This window comes from Saccoglossus kowalevskii, chromosome 13 (genome assembly GCF_978046115.1).
Source record: "Saccoglossus kowalevskii chromosome 13, keSacKowa6.1, whole genome shotgun sequence".
Lineage (NCBI taxonomy): Eukaryota > Metazoa > Hemichordata > Enteropneusta > Harrimaniidae > Saccoglossus > Saccoglossus kowalevskii.
In genome coordinates this window covers 23,619,327-23,642,019 of record NC_140653.1, presented here as the reverse complement: position 1 = coordinate 23,642,019, position 22,693 = coordinate 23,619,327, and the positions used below count along the sequence as shown (strand labels likewise).

Sequence of the window (22,693 nt, the reverse complement as noted above, 5' to 3'; positions counted from 1 at the left end):
GCAAATAATTGCAAATGAATAGAATGGAACACTGGTTTAACCAATCACTGAAGAGAATTTAAAGTAGGTCACAAGCCTTGCTTACACTCATACAGAAATTGTAGATGCCATGACTACAGGTTTCCAGGTGACTCAGTCTGGTAAAATATGGAATAGACCATTTTTCATTCACTGAGAGAATCACGTGTTATGCGTGAAATCGAACGTAAAAACAGGACAAACAAAGGTCATAGTGTCGTAGCGTTGGGATATCGCGTGGGATTCGACAAACGCGAAAGTATTTTGGGGACATTTCCATGGGTAATAATGTGCTGTCCACATTTGATGATGGTCAATTTCAATTAAATGAGGGTATTCAAAAGCAATATTCCTCTGTCGAATATCGGCCGGTCGATGTGAGCTACGAAATAAAGAAATTTGAGTTCAAAATCACCTATTAATAACTGAACACCATAGACTCAACCTAACATTTGTCAAATATGAAAATAAATTCCATAACATAAAACATCAGGGTGCAGCCATTGTGTTCCGTCATATTACCAAACATATAAAAATGGTCACTTGTGTGTTAAATTTCATTGAAACATGAAACAAATTGACGCATGCACCGTAAATCACTTCATCTTGCCTGTGTTACAAACTTTAAAGAAATTCGTGATTAAACTAGTGTCAGAGAAATGGGTGAAAAACACTTGAAAACAAAATGATCACCAGTCTGCATTCGTTCTAAAACATATTGTTCCAATTTTTTTTATACGAGGTGAACTACGTCAATGAAATTGTCCAATTCTACTTCGTTTTTACGTTGTATGCAGAAGAGCTATAGCACAAGGTGGAAATAAAATCCCTGAACACAAACCTTTGCACAGCGCCATACAGTTTAACTTTGCCATGGCGGGATGTTATATCTCATTAAATTACTACTACAAGCAGGAAAAAGATAATAACCGTATCACATGAATACAGCAAAGTACGCATTCAGGCAGTACTGCCATTGTGTTCACTTTGCGGTATTCTTGCTACAACCTCATAATACCGATACTATTACTGAAAACAGTTTCGCTGCTAGAAATGTTCGCGATAACTCTCTGACTATAGCTACAATATTTCACAAATCGCAAAAAATCTGTCTATTACGAAAGTAAAGAGACTATAATATACTATTACATTTTGAATGAAACTGGTCCAGGTGTGTTCGATAAATAATGTTGAATGGGTTTAAAGTTTCATTTTTGCACATTATATTGTATATTCAGAACATCTCTCACTGAGTACTATGATTATCATGAAAAATGATACAAAATTGGCTGAGCCATCTCCATGCTGGCAAAATATTGGCTGCAATGGATAGTGATACACTTGTACTCAGAGCCTGATTAGGAATGACCCAAGAGCTAGTCAACAGCTCAGCGGCATTAAAGTAAAAGAATGAATTCACTTCAATCACTATGTTCTCCACTGGATTGCTGCAAGATTCTCACAGAAGGATGATGGTTTTCTTAGTTATTTTTTAGATGTTTGTGCATGCACAAAGAACCTAGATCACTTTTCTTGGATTTTTGAAACCAAAATCGTCATTCAACTCCTAAATCAGTGATGACTTTACAGTTCGATGACAATTTCATTTTCGAATACCCCTGAGAAAGTGTTCTATGTTTTTTGTGTAACAAGACATTGTCAATGACAGTCCCCATCATGTGCTTTAATAGTGACTTTGTCAAACAATGAAAAGCATAGACTAGTCAGATAATGTTTAAATATTGGGATAGTATTTAACCTTTTACCACAAACGTGCATGAAACAGGTATAAAGACTAAGTTTGAATGAAGGCATGCCCCAGAAACTGTTAATGATATGTCCAAATGTTGATTTTTGGGACAATTAATGGCTGTCAGTTGAAGGTCAACAAAATAAAACAAAGCGATATCTTGCCTCTGTACCAAATTTAACCCAAATCTGTACAATCATCTTTGTAAAATGAGTAGAACACTCGTAAAGAACAAAATGGCCACCAGTGCGCCATTTTCAATCAAATCACGAAAAACAATGATGTGCATCAGTAACCCACTATGACTGATGTAAATCCCAAGTTTGAATGAAATCTTTCAAGGCATGTCCAAGAAACAGTTGATGACATGTTTGAATTCTCAAATTTTATTCGTTTTGACAAAAATGACAGCCCGTTTTGACAAAAATGACAGCCAATTGACTAAATTTCGATGAAAAATAAAAATAACTGAAAACAACATTTAACCCATTATATCTTGCCTTTTTACAGTTTTTAACCCAAATCTGTACACTCATCTCTGTAAAATGAGCAGAACACTTGTACAAAAACAAAATGGCCACGAGGCAGCCATTACGAATAGAATCACACAAAAAATGATGACTTATGTAAATGCCACTTTTGAATGAAATCGGTCAAGTCATGTTTAAATAACAGTTGATGTTTTGTTGTTTTTTGGGACAAAAATGGCCACCAGTCAGTCAAAGGTCAAATAAATCGATGTGCACATTTCTCCCATTTGTACCAGATTTGAAAAAAAATCGGTCCAGGGTTCTCTGAGAAATGACGAATGTTTGTCTTCCAACTTAGAAGCCAATCAGTGATCACTTTACAGTCATATGACAATTTAATTTTCGAATACCCCTGGAAAAGTATTCTATGTTCTTTGTGTAGTTAGATGTTTGAATATAAGAATCTGTTCCACATAAAAACGATGAATTCAACCGAATTTTGTGGTTGGCTTAATGTTGCCAAAACAGACCATTTGGCTGTGAAAATTTTGTACCAGTATTTTTTTCTGATTTAGAAGCTGGAAATATAATTTGTTGACGGGAGACGACAGCTCCGCACTGTCAACTTTGACGATAGCAGAGCTAAAAACAGAGTTAATCTGCAGAAACAAGTCACAAAATATCTTTTTTTGAAAGTAAAGTGCTAATAATCACCCCAATACAATAATTCTTTTGTTATAAACTAACAGTCACCAAAATAAAAACTCAAAATAAATTAATCCACATTACTGTTATAAGGAGATCCCTATTTCCAATATGTCAGCTCAGCTAGTTGGGAACCCATCTCAAATACAAAAGCAAATTTAACATTTTTACAAGACGTAGTCATTACATATTATAAATACATTCAGTGACACAAAACACTGGTCATGCAATTGCCAGTCACAGGTGAATCTACAACATTTTTGTGGAAAACGTGTTCTTGTATCTCACAGATATTTCAATAGATACATTTTCAAGCCTAAATTCAATAGATACATTTTCATGCCTAAAATTCAACAACACCAGTTCAAGAGATGAGTAAAGTAAAACTAGCTAAAAATCATTGTAAATGGTCCATTGATTTTTTCACCACAAAACTAATCAATAAATGAGATTTGCCTACAGAAACGTATGGTCTCCTATGAGAGCATCGGACTACTAGCTATGGTTGGGTCGTCAATATATATCCTTCAACTTTCATACATTTTCTGAAAATATTATTAACGCAGTAGCAGTTGTACATATCTTGTATACACAAGTCTGTCACAGAATACTATTTATATGAAGAAACTACTTCAGTGAGACAGAGAAGCTTCACTGGACAGCGCCAATACCTAATTAATACTCAACTTTGCCAGCTAAAATCAGTTGGTTTGACGACAAATCCTGAAATATTTGAGTAGTCTTTTCAGAAAATAAAACATACTAGTAATTTTCTTTGTAATCACTTGTTCAGGCAACTTTTATTTCAGGAGATACTTCTAAATTTCAATTCTGTTAAACAAGATTTCCAATAACCTTGTGATGTGTTGACTCAGAAACACACAAAACATCAAAGAAACCAGAGAGCTTTCAATCTTCTTGTTTATTTCGCCATTTTCAGTTACACCACCCGCACTACTTTTTACATATCAATACACTTGGGTGATCAGGTGACATATAACACCATTACAAAAGTATGTATTCTGACGCATGCAATAAAGTAGTCCCAAAAAGGTCACAGATCTGTACAAAGTACAAGCTCTTATGATGCTTACAGGTGTTAGTGGGAGGTCTTCTACAGATTATACCAAGTGGGGATGCAACTTTTTAAAGGCAACAGAGGGAAAAGCTTACCTTATTGGGTGATCTCCACATGCCTTGGGTCTTTCCATAACTGAAACCCATTTATCATCATAACTAAACAATGCTAAATCCAGGTAAGGACTGCTACTGTAAGACTGTGAACTGATGGGTAACTGGGCTAGTAACCTCTTAACAGCCTCCATATGGCCACCATACTTCGCATTGATAATTGTATGCTTGAATCGTCTCTGGATCTGTCTGGCATGAACGTTGCTTGATGCTGAACATGTGAACTGTGCATGTGCATGGAGTGACGCATTTCGGTACAGATCACAGAAATTCTCAAAGAGTTCTAAAAGTTCTTCAGATGTGTTCTCGTACACAGCCACTACTTTGGTTGACAGCATGTTATACACAACAAAGAATGACGGCTGCGAGTTTGGGTCTGGAACGCGAAGTGTTACAACATCTTCACTGGCATACTTAATCAGTAAGTGTGTCTCATCCAGTAACTGCATTTTCCACATTCTCAGCAGCCGGATTTGATCAAAGAACTGATAAAATCTTCGTAATGCTGTAGGTGAACCATCTGCGGCAGCCTTCCTCCACAGAAACGCCAATAACCTGTGTTTCAGAGAGTTTATACTTGCTTCTCGGAATGGTCTATCAGGCTGAGGAGCTGCATTCCCTTCAGCTCGGACTGAAGATAAAATAAGTGCATCGTCCTCGTAACAGAACCGACCAATGACCCGTACATCTATGAAAGCACCTTCAGCTGTGACTTGAAATATATGAATCGTCTGTTGTTGAACTGAAAGTACAGCTAAAATGTTACGGTAAAGATAGAGGCCCTGGTTGTGGGAAAGAAAGACTTTATCACATTTTAACTGTCTACTATCACAAAGAATACCTAAATACATGTCAACCACATGCAGGGAATAGTCCTCTAATGGCGATCTAGGATTAGGCGACACAGATTCATTATTTCGGTACACGTCGAAAAAATATGGGTATGGCTCTTCAGGAACATATGCAGCAGAACCAACAATAACAAATCGGCCATCGTCCGTGAATAGGCTACATTCCCGGTTTAAATGTTCGCCATTTTGGGCCACATTAACGCTATGCCGTAAAACAAAGAATTTCTGAAATATCTGACTTCGTATTGTCTGTGAAAGTTCATCATTCGCTGTGATTGGTCCAAATTTTGTGTTCTGTAATAATTCTTCAGCTGCAGCAGGACCCTGAAACTGATAGATTTCAAGCGATGTTTGATCAGCAGAGAAAGCAATGAAATGTTGTCCATCCGGGGAGAACTTTCGCAAAAAGCATGGTGGTTTCTCAACATTAACAATTGTAAAGTTGGGGAAAACATTTTGATGGAATGATCTCGCTGTGTGGAATTGTGTTCCTGGTATACCTGGATGCGTCTCTCTCTGACACAGACGATATACTATGTTTTGATTCGGTATCTGACGAGGCTTGATTTTCTCTATCGGATTTGTGACAAGCTGCAGACCAGATTTGTCTTCACCGACTCTTTTTATTGGCATTGTGAAGACGATAGAACTAATGTTACATCCATGAACACTGTGGAACAAGAAAAGAACAGATATATCACATCCATGAACACAGGAACAAGAAAAGAACAGATATATCACATCCATGAACACTAGAACAAGAAAAGAACAGATATAACACATCCGGTATGAACACAGGAACAAGAAAAGAACAGATATAACACATCCATGAACACTAGAACAAGAAAAGAACAGATATATCACATCCATGAACACTAGAACAAGAAAAGAACAGATATAACACATCCATGAACACTAGAACAAGAAAAGAACAGATATAACACATCCATGAACACTGGAACAAGAAAAGAACAGATATATCACATCCATGAACACTAGAACAAGAAAAGAACAGATATATCACATCCATGAACACTAGAACAAGAAAAGAACAGATATATCACATCCATGAACACTAGAACAAGAAAAGAACAGATATAACACATCCATGAACACTAGAACAAGAAAAGAACAGATATAACACATCCATGAATACTGTGGAACAAGAAAAGAACAGATATATCACATCCATGAACACTGGAACAAGAAAAGAACAGATATATCACATCCATGAACACTAGAACAAGAAAAGAACAGATATATCACATCCATGAACACTAGAACAAGAAAAGAACAGATATATCACATCCATGAACACTAGAACAAGAAAAGAACAGATATAACACATCCATGAACACAAGAACAAGAAAAGAACAGATATAACACATCCATGAACACTGGAACAAGAAAAGAACAGATATATCACATCCATGAACACTAGAACAAGAAAAGAACAGATATAACACATCCATGAACACAGGAACAAGAAAAGAACAGATATATCACATCCATGAACACTAGAACAAGAAAAGAACAGATATAACACATCCATGAACACTGTGGAACAAGAAAAGAACAGATATATCACATCCATGAACACTGGAACAAGAAAAGAACAGATATATCACATCCATGAACACTAGAACAAGAAAAGAACAGATATATCACATCCATGAACACTAGAACAAGAAAAGAACAGATATATCACATCCATGAACACTAGAACAAGAAAAGAACAGATATAACACATCCATGAACACTAGAACAAGAAAAGAACAGATATAACACATCCATGAACACAGGAACAAGAAAAGAACAGATATATCACATCCATGAACACTAGAACAAGAAAAGAACAGATATAACACATCCATGAACACTGTGGAACAAGAAAAGAACAGATATATCACATCCATGAACACTGGAACAAGAAAAGAACAGATATATCACATCCATGAACACTAGAACAAGAAAAGAACAGATATATCACATCCATGAACACTAGAACAAGAAAAGAACAGATATATCACATCCATGAACACTAGAACAAGAAAAGAACAGATATAACACATCCATGAACACAAGAACAAGAAAAGAACAGATATAACACATCCATGAACACTGGAACAAGAAAAGAACAGATATATCACATCCATGAACACTAGAACAAGAAAAGAACAGATATAACACATCCATGAACACAGGAACAAGAAAAGAACAGATATATCACATCCATGAACACTAGAACAAGAAAAGAACAGATATAACACATCCATGAACACTGTGGAACAAGAAAAGAACAGATATATCACATCCATGAACACTGGAACAAGAAAAGAACAGATATATCACATCCATGAACACTAGAACAAGAAAAGAACAGATATATCACATCCATGAACACTAGAACAAGAAAAGAACAGATATATCACATCCATGAACACTAGAACAAGAAAAGAACAGATATAACACATCCATGAACACTAGAACAAGAAAAGAACAGATATAACACATCCATGAACACAGGAACAAGAAAAGAACAGATATATCACATCCATGAACACTAGAACAATAAAAGAACAGATATAACACATCCATGAACACTGTGGAACAAGAAAAGAACAGATATATCACATCCATGAACACTGGAACAAGAAAAGAACAGATATATCACATCCATGAACACTAGAACAAGAAAAGAACAGATATATCACATCCATGAACACTAGAACAAGAAAAGAACAGATATATCACATCCATGAACACTAGAACAAGAAAAGAACAGATATAACACATCCATGAACACAAGAACAAGAAAAGAACAGATATAACACATCCATGAACACTGGAACAAGAAAAGAACAGATATATCACATCCATGAACACTAGAACAAGAAAAGAACAGATATAACACATCCATGAACACTGGAACAAGAAAAGAACAGATATAACACATCCATGAACACTAGAACAAGAAAAGAATAGATATAACACATCCATGAACACTGTGGAACAAGAAAAGAACAGATATATCACATCCATGAACACTAGAACAAGAAAAGAACAGATATAACACATCCATGAACACTAGAACAAGAAAAGAACAGATATATCACATCCATGAACACTAGAACATAAAAAGAACAGATATAACACATCCATGAACACTAGAACAAGAAAAGAACAGATATAACACATCCATGAACACTGGAACAAGAAAAGAACAGATATATCACATCCATGAACACTAGAACAAGAAAAGAACAGATATATCACATCCATGAACACTAGAACAAGAAAAGAACAGATATATCACATCCATGAACACTAGAACAAGAAAAGAACAGATATAACACATCCATGAACACAGGAACAAGAAAAGAACAGATATATCACATCCATGAACACTAGAACAATAAAAGAACAGATATAACACATCCATGAACACTGTGGAACAAGAAAAGAACAGATATATCACATCCATGAACACTGGAACAAGAAAAGAACAGATATATCACATCCATGAACACTAGAACAAGAAAAGAACAGATATATCACATCCATGAACACTAGAACAAGAAAAGAACAGATATATCACATCCATGAACACTAGAACAAGAAAAGAACAGATATAACACATCCATGAACACTGTGGAACAAGAAAAGAACAGATATATCACATCCATGAACACTGGAACAAGAAAAGAACAGATATATCACATCCATGAACACTAGAACAAGAAAAGAACAGATATATCACATCCATGAACACTAGAACAAGAAAAGAACAGATATATCACATCCATGAACACTAGAACAAGAAAAGAACAGATATATCACATCCATGAACACTAGAACAAGAAAAGAACAGATATAACACATCCATGAACACTGGAACAAGAAAAGAATGACATGCTGCTCAGTTTATTATATCACGTACAGTAATAGCATCTTTGCGTAATTTTTGCAATACACTTTAATTCATTGCACCACTTTCTATTGAATAAAAGCCCTTGAGCTAGGTACGTGATCCTACGCCCTTTGATGTTCTGTGGTCCCGCCCACTTGATCACAACAAGATTTTGTAGCATTGTTAGTATCACACATTCAAAATGTCAGCAAAGACTTGCCCTGATGGAGCACAATTTAACATTACCAACATATTCAGTCGGCAGTCTATAAAAAGATGTCAGAGAAATGTTTTTCATTGAACTTTTCAGCTTTCCGGCTGTGAGAATGCTCATTTTCTAAAGACCCCAGGCCAAAGAAATTACCCTCGGGATATATATTGCATGTAGAAGACTGCAAAAAAAAAAAAAAGGAATGCATGTACATGTAAATGGTATATAAAATACATTCATATCAAATACCATAGTCTTTCTATTAGTTGTACTTCTCTATTTGATGAACATCCTTATCTTGTTAGCAATTCAAGCACTAGGCAGAAAATTACAACTTTCGAACAGTGTGTCCGCTAGGCCATTTCACACATTATAGGCGTACAGACTTTTCAGGAAGGAACTAATCGTGTGAATTCCCTGGCACATGAGAAAATCATACATTAGTACAGTGATCTCAAAAACTACCATTAAAATTTGTAAATTGGCAAAATGAAACTCATAGTTTAGTTTAGTTTAATAAATGTAAAAACAAAGAAATCAGAAGCCGCAGCATTTTACTTTGAACAGTAATTCCCTACAGACTTTATCTTTCCTTTGTGATTTCTTATCCAAGTGGCCAATATATTGACTCTGTATCCCTTACAAAACTAGTCCTGTTAGAGGGCATACTGATTCTGGTTCTTACAATTCACTTTGAAAGTTATCTTATTCAGTAAGGTAGTTTGCTACCATTAAAAAACATACTTAGAAATCCTCAAAATCCAGCAAGAGGGTTACTGTTATGTTCAAAATTCTGAAACAAAAATATACGGTCACCAAACTAAATTTTTCAACAAAACGAAAAAAATATACATACAGCTGTCACAAAAAATTAGAGAATGTTGAATACCATAAGTTATCTATGGAATAATGTGTTTACATGGACACCTATGAAAATGTTTCAAAATGGCCACATTTTGATTATTTTCTTGAAAACACATCCTTCTATCTCCTTAAAAACTTGAAATATGAATGTCATGCATGTATGTGAATCACAACACAATATTTGAATGATTTACTGTGATCAATTTTTTAAGGTAGCGAACTATATTCATAAGAAATAAAACTTAACGTCTTTGAGTGTTTCTGAGTTAGTTTTCATGTTTCCCACTACATCTGTTTGAAATTAGCTCTATTGACATCTCAACTACTGGTCACCAGTAGCATAGTGGTTGTAGCATCAGACCCAAATTCAAACCCTACCCTTAGTTGAACATTAAAAAGGGTTGACCTCTACCCTGGGTGAGTGAGTGCGTGACAGTCATACAATGTATCCACATACCAAGTATTGAAAGTAATTGTTGATGAACAATGGACGACAGAAAATCACCTATATGAGCAGCTCGGATGTGTCACCTTTTGTAAAAAAAAAAAAAAAGTCAGAAGAGACAACAGTGACATTAAATGTCCAAGACTGATGCCTGGCACAAAAATAAATTATTAAAAAAAAAACAAAAAACAGTACAAAAAGCGTCAGCTTCATGTCCCATTCAAAAAGGCAAAATACGAAAGCTGCAAGTCTGGTGGACAGACTATACACTTTTTTCTACTGCTGAGTGTGCATTCAACCATGGGAATCAATCCCAGTATCCTTGATCTTCTAACAATTGATCCCCCTCTAAAAATTATTATACCGGTATATGTTTATGGTACAATGAATGAATGGAATGATCATGGCATGTAATACATGAGCACCAGTGGATAATAATATATTCCAATCACCTAACAATTAACATTCCTTTTTTCAGAATATGTTGAATGGAAACATTATAACCCAAATGTATTTTGACACCTACATTTACTATCAAAGAAAACTTTTATTTTATCTCTGGAATGCTCGTTCTTCTCATAAAGCAACAGATATTTTTTGTATCAGTGAGAAGAGAGAAATAAATCTCCACTTTTCATAATAACGAAGTCTGTGCCATTATTGTTGAAGAGAAAATTATTTCTTAATAGTTGTGTTTAATTGTATCATTTAAACACTTTCTCAAAGCAAAAGGTTGTTTTGAAAAGCTATTCCATTGAGAGAATCTTATAGACAAAATCTTATTTATATAAATATTTTCAAAATATGATTTTACACTATGAGGTGGAATGTCAATTTTCATCCAAAAAGAACGGAATTTTAACACTACTTCACATATTTCAGAAGACTCCAATTAGGAACACAGTCTATTAATTCTTGTCATATTCTATATGTTTCCATTAGAAATGCCACTCCGGTCACTGGTAGCACAGTGATTCACATTCGTTAGCGAATGAATTTGGACAGTGGAATTGGCTTTCCCATTGAGTCTGTGGCACACTCACCCAGGGCAGGAGGGTCAACCCTTATTGGTGTTCAGCCTAAGGTAGGATTTAAACTTGGGTTTACCGACCATAAGTCTGATGCAACATTTTGGGGTAACCTTGGTTAAGGGTCCACAGGTGCTTGTGTTCGACCAGGCCTGGTTGACGCCAGGATAACGCAGTAAATTGCCATTTGATAGAGAGATGGCCACACAGCCCTGTCATGTGTGTAGTCCCCCAAACATGAATATGACTTCTGTGGCAAAAATGCACTATGTGTCAGCATCAGCCCTTGCCAATTGCACATACAAAAAAAAAAGTCAGGAGAGACAACAGTGACATTCAATGTCCAACACTGTCGGCTGACACAAAAATATTTAATACAAAGAAAGAAAGAAATGCATCTCTAATAGATACACATATAAAATAAATTGCATTTGTTGTACGCTTGATCATTGAAATACAACTTATTTTGACCACAGATACACCACATCATGCATGTCAGCAAAAGTGCTACTAATAATTTAAAGCAAGAAAAACAAACATGCAAACTATCTTATTATAGCGTAATATCTCAGCTGTATTATGTAGCTGCCCCTTTTGTAGCCACCCATTCTCTCTCACTCCACTATCTTTTAAAAACGGTTTTTGAATGTGCCACTGACTTCTTCCAGGAGTTTCATGTCTATTATTCTTTTTTGACTTTTTATAATTCTGTCCTACCCTCGCCCGCGCTTGGTAAGTTACGCATGCGCAAATAGAATTACATCACATCTGTCAGTAATTCAGAAATTAAAAAATAAATTAATATTTATTTTCACATCGCTTCAATAACCTGGCAGTTTTTAGAAATCATCCATGGACAGACGAATGCATGACAGATGATCAAGCAGCATCATGCCAATAAAATGAGTTTTTCATTTTCTTTTTCTTTCCTCTTAACTCTACACAACAGCAACGTCTTCATCTATGGTCTCCATAGCAACAATGAGTGGCAAGGATAGAATTGCATTTTCTAAAAAAGCACCAACTAAAATCTTCTGCAAATAATAAGATGATATTTATGGAGAGAATGCAGAAGGGGGAAAGACTATAAAGCCATACAATTTCATTCTAAAGATCTGTGATTTTAAAGTTGCCAAGGTGAAACAGTGACAATAAAATAGATTCGGCATCAATCATAATTTTCACACGTCAATCATAGAAATACCTCAAAAGCTGATTTATCACTTCACCAATGCCAAATATTGAAAAGAAATACAATATAATAATGTGACCTGATTTGTATCGATCGCAATTGTAAACAGTATACATCAGGAAGTTAACTTTTCTGTCATGAAAATTATGATTTTAAAAGCAGGTCTCGTTAAAAAGGTTTGAAAGTAGAGAAACAGGCGGATCTTTTTCATTTTGTTTCAAGCAACAGACAAAAGTTCACAACATTTAGCTCGAAGGCAAAGCACAAACGTGTTAAAAGATGAATCCAGAGATTCGTAGTGAAGCATCAAATGTGAAAAACCACGCTGGGGACCTCATAGGTGTAAGTTATAACACGTTGGATAAGATCTTAGTATGTGGTGTCATATTAAGATTTAGGTCACTGACTATAGCACTAGCTTTGTATAAAATTATTAAATGAAAATAAGCTGTCAATCCCTGAGATTGCATGGGACATCAATGTTTTATTAAGTTTTTTGTTTTTGTTAATTATCTAGGCATTTTCACCACTTGCCAACCATCACTGGTGAATATGACCTCTGTGGAAAAAATGCACTGTGTGTCAGCACTAGCACTTGCAATTTACACATTCAAAAAAAAAAAAAAAAAGTCAGGACAGAAAACAGTGACATTCAATGTCCAGAACTGTCGCTTGGCACAAAAAACATTTAAAAAAAAAAGTAAAAAAAAAAAAAAGCATCACTGGTGAAAACAAAATTCAAAAAATTGGGGAAACTATACTTGCTGAGACTCTCTCAAACAGTTGTATACATGCGTGTTATTTGGGTTAATATTCAGGATTACCTCCAAGTTGATTTTGCACTGTTTTCTAGATTTTAACTGTTTTTACCAACTTTTTGACCAGCTTTCCACAGCAGCTCACACAAAGCCCATAAAAATACATGGCATATTGGTGTACGTACATGTATGACCAACATAGAATGTTCTGTGACATACCGGTAGCTCTGCCCCCCACCCACCCCCCCACCCCCCGAGATTAGCGGATATCTCATATCAGTGTTCATCCTACAGTATCAGCATTACTACTAATAAATTTGATATTAGAGGGTCATGAATTTGATATCCTTATCCAATGTCCATCCAATCCATTTCACAGCTTTTAAAGACTAAACACTAAAGCAGAAATCGTAATTTGGGAACACGCATTCAAAACATCATAGAGCATCCGGATCATTTGCAAGTCATCAAATATGAACAATGATTACCGTTAGTTTTATTAATGTTCAATGTACTACATACATTAAAAATACATTTATGACGCAGACACTGTAGTACAATGAAAAATATGTTATTGCCAATAAAGGGGGCTCCCCAAAACCAACCTAAGCTGCACTAAAGCAACGATAACTAATAGAGAAATTGTTGATGATTTTTTAGCACAAAAATGGCTGCAATTTGGAATCAGATATCTATGTCATGATGTATAATGAATATATAAATTTTGAACATAATCATAAATGAAATTTTGAACATAAATGGTACTAAAACTAGTACTAGAAACAAAATGACCACCAGTCGGCCAATTTAAATTCGATCTGAAAAATGAAATTACGGGCATCAGGAACCCATAACGTCTAATGTATGTAACAAGTTTGAACAAAATCCATCCATAAATGCTTGATATTTGATGATTTTTTAGCACAAAAATGGACGCCATTTGGCCACTTTGAATCACATGAAACAAATTGATGTGCATATGTATAATATTATGTATGATGTATGTGTGAAGATTGAATGTAATTGGTCCAGGCATGTCTAAGATATAGGTCCGAATGCACGCAAAGATGCAAGGACATAGAGAGAACACAGACAGCCCCCGTTTTTGGACTACGTTCAAATAAGTACTATAAATTCATCTCAATAAAGTTTACATTATTTCACACCCACATGTATGCTAAGAATCGGACAAACCCTTCATAGTTTATGCAATCAGGTTTTCATGATATCAGGAATCTAGTTACCATAAAATCACTGCTTTTAAATACACACAAAGTAGTAATAAACTGTCAACATGTTTACATTCTGTTATACCGGTACATACAATGAACAAGGCTCTTCCTTTTCATATCTACAACTCAATAAATGCATCAACAGCCAATATTATTAAGTAATGAATGTAATTTTGTAGGATAAATGATGTATAAAATGCATTTGGACTCCTTGGGCAACAGACTTATTAAACAGGCAATGCCTTCTTATGAAGAAAGCTTTCAATGCTGCAATACAAATACCGGTATAATAATGTTCAGGAAATTTTCCTATTTAAGGTACAATGCTACTTGGGAGTGTTTTTAAAAGTCTGCATATTTTAGTGAATGTACCAGTGACAACATATAGTGTCAAATTCTTCTACAATTAGTATTAGTCAATATTAGTATTTTTCAACAGCATGTAAACTTTTTAAGTTCACTGTCGATCTGTTTTTTAAGAAAAACAATAAAATAAAATGCCATTTTACAGCTGCAGAGTTAATACACCACAATATTTTCAATTTCCTCAAACTTCTTGACTTTAAAAAGTACCCTATAAGACTATACATCTCTATGTCAACTTTGAGTTATATTCTTGCCATAGAAAACAATGGTTGAATGCCCAAAACAGACATGCTATTTACTTTATTGATTTTCTCAAAACTGAGTCCGTGAACACATGTTTTAATTCATTTTCTTCATCGCTTCAACATGATACAATGTATATCAAATATATAAAAATAAAGAAAATGACAATATTTTTTTTGTGCAGTGTTCTACCTTACATGTAAATCAAAAATATAAACTGTCAGTGTCTGAAGACTAATATTTACTAACGTATTGTGATTGCCTAAGCAGAGAGTCAAGGCATAGCATCATCAGCAATATGTTGAACTGCACACCAGTGGAAAGACATCATGCTATGAGGCATGCTGTGTTGAATTGAAAGACCAGAGACAAGGAATGATGGACAGCACCATACGAAAGGCACGAGACTTATTTCGATTTTGAAGAAACATGATATTGAAATTTGATTTGTTATTACTGGTAAGATACTAGGGCAGTACAGATGCTGTAGATCTAATGAAACCTAGGTCAATGACAGCACAGAATGGCTAAAACCATGAAATATGCTGTAGATCTAATGAAACCTAGGTCAATGACAGCACAGAATGGCTAAAACCATGAAATATGCTGTAGATCTAATGAAACCTAGGTCAATGACAGCACAGAATGGCTAAAAGCATAGAATATGCTGTAGATCTAATGAAACCTAAGTCAATGGCAGCACAGAATGGCTAAAACCATGGAATATGGTGTAAATCTAATGAAACCAAAATCAATGACACCACAGATTGGATTAAAACCATGGAGTATTCTGTATATATAATGAAACCTAGGTCAATGACAGCACAGCAGACTGGCTAAAACCATGAAATATTCTGTAAACCAAATGAAACCCAGGTCAGTGGCAGCACAGATTTGCTATACCAAAAAATGTGCTGTAAATCTAATGAAACCTAGGTCAATGAGAGCACAGCATGGCTAAAACCATGAAATATTCTGTAAATCTAATGTAACTTACATGTAGGTCAATCACAGCACAGATTGGCCAGCCAAGAAGTATGCTGTAAATCTAATGAAACTTAGGTCAATTGCAGCACAGACTGGCTAAAACCATGAAATATGCTGTAAATCTAATGAAATCTAGTTCAATGACAACACAGACTGGCTAAAACCATGAAATATTCTGTAAACCAAATGAAACCCAGGTCAGTGGCAGCACAGATTTGCCATACCAAAAAATGTGCTGTAAATCTAATGAAACCTAGGTCAATGAGAGCACAGCATGGCTAAAACCATGAAATATTCTGTAAATCTAATGTAACTTACATGTAGGTCAATCACAGCACAGATTGGCCAGCCAAGAAGTATGCTGTAAATCTAATGAAACTTAGGTCAATTGCAGCACAGACTGGCTAAAACCATGAAATATGCTGTAAATCTAATGAAATCTAGTTCAATGACAACACAGACTGGCTAAAACCATGAAATATTCTGTAAACCAAATGAAACCCAGGTCAGTGGCAGCACAGATTTGCTATACCAAAAAATGTGCTGTAAATCTAATGAAACCTAGGTCAATGAGAGCACAGCATGGCTAAAACCATGAAATATTCTGTAAATCTAATGTAACTTACATGTAGGTCAATCACAGCACAGATTGGCCAGCCATGAAGTATGCTGTAAATCTAATGAAACCTGCATTTCAAGACCCAGAACTAGAGAGTTTGGCTAAAACCATTGAATACGTAAAGCTAACAAAAACAGGTAATATAAATGATGTATGGGTTTAAAAATTTTTTCTTCAAATTAATGAATAGTAAATAATTAATGCATTCTCAAACAGTGAACATCATCCTCTGCACGTTTTGACACTCTTGTGTAGGAGCAAGTAAATACTAAAAGGACACAGAGGGGATTCTACTCAGAGATAAGAAGAGTGAACGTCATTGAAAAAAAATAAAAAATGATTGATAATGTACCAAGTTGAATGTGATCTCAAAGCCAAGGGCGTCTGAAAAGTAGGTGGTAAGTTACTAATGTCACTCACCAACTCTTAGGGGAGAACAAGGTCAGACTCTGATTTGCTATGTTAACAAAACTCAATTGGCAATTGATTAGAACTGTCTATACCCTGAATAAAATTGGTAAATTAAATTGTGTACTTGTCTAATCAATTCTCTGACATCCAGGAATATTTTATTATTAGTCTAAAGGTTTTAGTCTATGGGTAGCCGATAATCTATATTTCAGACTGCCAATCACCTATATAATAATTCATCTAAACCGTCTGTTTATTGAATGATATACTGCTCTCTGCCTGCCTCCAATGAAATGCATCTAGAGAGAGGTATTCAGTAATATGTAGAGAATGATATGAATCATACAATACATGACATGAACACTTTAAGAAGTCAATCACGAGTCATAGAAAATAATGACTGTCAATCACATGTATAAGGAGATTGAGCTAAACTCTGTGCTAAGTACCTACCCTATAGTGAACCTATGATTAACACAGTCGGTTATAATCAGAACGACTCTAGTTGGTAAAACTCTTTTTTCGGACCTTCACAGAAAATTGGGGGTTTGAAATCACCAGGCCTAAGAATATGTACTGTTTTAAATATCCAACATTGATGAGCTTATATAGGGACAAGATGGATATATTAAACTGCGTTCTCAGCAGACATGATATACAAGAAATTTGTATCGTGGTTTGTATTTTCATCCAAGTTTTTTTTACTCACAAAAATGTAATAAAATATGAATGTACAGTGTAAGTGTCAATTATGAATGTAAAAATGAAAATTCAATTACCCTGTTATCACATTATGACTATTACACTAATCTATTTTACAACAGTGTTCATGAATATGCATTTAAAAAGAACAAATACTTTACGTCTTAAGTCCCCCCACATGGACGATCGAGTAATTGGTAATAGAATTAAAATAGAATAGAATAGAATAATAGAATTATACTTTCTAAACCAAGAAACAATTCTGCCCCACATAGCCATTTCCTGGTGGGAACATTGCTTACATTGATAATACCCTGCAATTATAATCACGAAGAAGTAAAATAATTTGACTGTCCCGTTCATACATCATTATAGCCAGCAAGCGTACATGTTACACGCAAGGGAGATGTATCCATGAATTACTAGGAAGATTAGAAAAATTGTTGAATTGAGCATAGTGTGCAAATTCTAATACATGTAGTAAAAGCATATTAACTCCAAATAGCTCATTGAAATAGTGAAAATCCGTTCCCACACAGAATGAGAAAACAGACTTGTATCACCATTATCAGAGATCATTTTCAATTTCAGTATATCACTATTATATTAAGGCCCATGTTAGTTGAAGACATGACATATAGTTTATTTATGACAGGCTCCACATACTGAATGTGTTGTCAGTTTTCACTATTCAAAAGCTATTGCTATGTAAACGTGACAAAGTCGATATTAGAAAAACCCATTGAAAAAAGTGTTTGTATTATGTTTTAACATGGTATGATTTAAGTACTGCCTGAGCCAGTCTCTAGATGATAACTTGCACCACCTTACAATTCGCCCATCAGCTACAAGTTTTTGTCATCAATGACTCTTTTCATTGGCTTTTTGCACAACTCTTAATTTAAAACTGTCTCCAAGCAAAAAAGGCGGCAGATATTTAGAAATGTTCGGTACCTTTGGAATTTCATCTACAAACACACAAGGCTTCCTGAAAGGCATACTTTTTAACAACAATTTACAACAACTTTTTTTTACTGAATACTGGAAAAACCATATTAGGGATCATACAAAATAAAAAAAAAAGTAATTCAATGAGCGTCTTCAGACTGGAATAGAAAAATTTCCTATAAAGATGAGAAGAAGTAAACACGCATATATACTCAGAGAGAGCCCCTCCACTTTTTGTACTGTAGGATGAAACGAGGAAGAAGATCCCACTGGAGGGCTTGCTTATATGAAGACTGTAAATCATAGAAAGAAATAACCAGAAAAATTTTGAAAGGAAAAATAAACATAAAGGCCAGGCATGCATTGCTTCTTCAAGGGATACTCAAGTGGATATATCTAAGATAAGGAAATAAAGTTCATACATTTCCATACAAGTGCAAGTTAAAAAGCAACCATCATTTACATACCTTGTAAATATACCTAATAAATCTAGACAAACAGTATAGCCGGTTTTTTTTATGAATAATTATGAGTTAATTTATAACAACCCTTAAAAAAGTAACCCAAAACAGCAAAGTAAGAATTTCCCGCCTTCACAACATGAACTCACACAACTGTTTTCATTTATTTTTTAAAAATTGCGTTCAAGACCTGCAGCAATGTGAAACTATATCTATTTAGTCCAAAAATAACTAAAAATACAAAAAAATAACACAGAATGTGCACCAAATTTTGGTGTGAAATCATTCCCAGCTGCCTATTGCCCGAAATCAAAAGAAAATCCTGCACAAAAACCTAGACATAGTTATTCTGTTATTACAACTGATAAACATTTTTTTCTCAATATAATCCCTGTGGTCCCTGGAATTGTTTGTTAGAAAATATGATTATGTTCATATCTGCAATACATGGACAAGACATTAGTCGTATGAACTGATAAGACAGCGACTATCATTCAGCTGTTGATTTTTTACTTGTACACTGGTTAAAATAGCCTTTACCATCAAGCTTTGTTAAAGGGCAGCAGTCGTTGCGCCGCGTCCTGTTCGATAAGGGACTTATAGCGACAAATGCAACGCGTGTAAAATACATTGATTATTTACATGAAATTCAAACACGCGCTGCGCGACGACCACCGCGCTTTAAAAAGTTATACACTATAACATACAAATGAAAAATCCACATTTTGTATGACCAGGAATTGGATACAGTCATCATATGTCTACTGTATTTGCTCTATTAGAAGCATGTGTCTTTACGTAAAGTACAAAGATGTGTTATAGTAGACAATATTATTCATATTAGAACATCCAATAATTGAAATATATGCTTAATTATTAGAGATGTATTTCTAATAGAGCAAATATGTGTCTATTCAATCATTAAAATTATGTTCAAAATATATGTAGATCATCGAGACAATATGGCAGCAATTATTACCATATGTAGAAAAAATGCTTTTTGTGATGCACAGTTCGTTCTGTAATGTATTTAAAGACTTCAAAGCATGTACAAAATGTATCACTAAAATAGAAGGTTTAAAAAAAAAATGGCCACCATTTGGCCACTTTAGTTGAATATACACATCAAAGTGACGTGCATCAACTCCTAGAGTTCTCACCAGACATGTGACAAGAAACATTTGCCTCGTGGTTAATTTTTGTCCCAATATTTTTTAGATTAATTTTGAAATTAAAGAATTGAAGGTAGCACGAAAAAATGAAACAAATCTGAACCTCCCAAAGTATATTTTGTAGCGAGTATGAAACCCCAACAGCTGACAGATTTTAAAAAGTAGAAAACCATAAAATTGACACCGACAGACAGTAATATGAATAGCTAAAAAAAGTAACTTTATGTTTCCAATTATTTTCTCATTCCATATTGATTCAGAAATATCAAATATTCTCCAGTTTTTAACCCTCATTTTCTGAATTAATTGTGAAACTTGATTTGAGTGAACACGCGATCTGGACTTGCGACTTGTTTTCTGGTTTGGAACACAATACTTTCACCTAAACTGTGAATAATTTAACAACATTATATTCGCTTTTATTTTCACCAATAATGAGGAAAAACTAAAATCAACATTTTTCAGTTGGATGTTTATTAGCTTCATAACTGTACAGTGATTATAAATAAGTACATAATAGAGAGAAGACTCGCATTGTACTTTTATCCTTATCATAGATAATGTTCTCAGTGAAAATCTCTACTATGACTCTAATCAGTTTGTTTCAATCTCTGTATTATAAATTACAGCAGGGATTCCATTCAATTGAATTCAAGTGGCAATGAACACTGCTTTTAAATTTTCATTTTCTTAGCCCGACTTCTTCAGCTGTGGGTGTCATGAATAGAAACGATTTAACACACCATTCCTGTAGATACAGCTCCTTTCGCATCTCCCAATTATATTTGCGACCTCTTGTGCGATTGAAAAGAAGGCGCTGTCAAATCAAGCAGTCGTATCTATAGAAATGTACATAAATGTCATCTCGGAAAAAAATTCCTGCCACAAAATGATGGCTTTTATACAATTTACATATCTATACTGTTTGGGTTGCAAAAGATGACTATGCTTACTGTGAAGGCAAGGGGAAAAGGTGAATGAATGAACACTCCAAAAGGATGACACAAGATTGGAGACATCTCACTGAAAGATAAATTTATTTGGTTTAGCATGATAATGAATTTATTATACGATAAGTAGAAAAGGGCATCATGTTGGTGGTTGCTGTCACTTTCAGTAGGAGGTAAATATGGATATGTTAGGATAAAATGCTACGACATAATGCCATGTGTTTGATAATGTGTCTGATCATGTGTTCGGTCACTCAGCAGTGAAATCTGGAGACAATCAATATGGCAACTGGGACTGTAGTCCCACTACTTTAGTCTGAATGGCAAACAAACTAGCACATGTCCATGACAAAGCTCATGAAGCCACACCTGAAATTACATCAACCCTTAATTTTTTGCAAATTTTTTATCAAAACTGTTTTGTAATTGTGGTAGACTTTTTCACTTGAAAAAAAAAAGTACAGAAAGTATTAGAATTTTTTTTAAATTACCCCCTACCGGGTATTTTACACAATTATTTTTCCGGCAAAAATATTGCTATATTTTTAATTAGCAATATTTGCTCATTAACCCCCTTCTCATAAAATGTCAAGAATACTAGTATGATGAATCGACAACTGTACAGTCTTATTATATACTTTCAAAAATAAACATGATTTCCTGCTTTGAAATGTATGTGCTGTGCACATGAAATTTAGCATACTAACACTTCAAGCACCATATTTTTTCCCGTCAAAATTTTGGTTCAACATTTTCCACAAATTAGGTATTTTTCTATAATTTTCTATGAGTAAAATGTTAAAATTTGAAAAAAAAAAATGTGGGTTTGAATTTCAAGAAAGTGACAGTTAATTTTTGGTTTGGATGAAAATACAGAAGGAAATTTTTTTTTTATTTTATGGACATAGAATAAGCAAATGTACTGTTCATCTGTGATGTTCGTTTTTATCATGGCGACAATATAATGCAGTACATGTACTGCAGTGTACTCGTCTGAGGGTGTCTGGCTCCAATGTAATAATGAAATAGTTCCACATGACATTGATAAAGCAATGAATTGGTTTATTATACCTATTTAAGTGAATAATAAAATAAAATGAATATAAATGACACACCTGTAATAGAGTACATGCTCATGAATTTTCTGAGTTTAAAACGTTGGGATATATTACACACTTCGTAAAATACGCAATGATTAATACAACAAGG

At 34.5% G+C, this 22,693-nt stretch overlaps 1 protein-coding gene across 3 annotated transcripts in view; it reads right to left on the bottom strand.

Annotated features, from left to right (window-relative positions):
• Positions 1-22,693, bottom strand: part of LOC100378101 (DET1 homolog) — a 47,655-nt gene that overhangs the window by 8,104 nt on the left and 16,858 nt on the right. For 2 of the 3 annotated variants that reach the window (XM_085507092.1, XM_085507093.1), the window contains exon 3: positions 4,117-5,655. In XM_085507092.1, coding sequence (XP_085363218.1) covers positions 4,117-5,618 — 1,502 coding nt within the window. In that variant the 5' untranslated portion in view covers positions 5,619-5,655. Of the gene's footprint in view, positions 1-4,116; positions 5,656-10,427; positions 10,507-22,693 lie in introns of those variants that run through there. The other variant, XM_002730846.4, reaches the window with a different exon arrangement.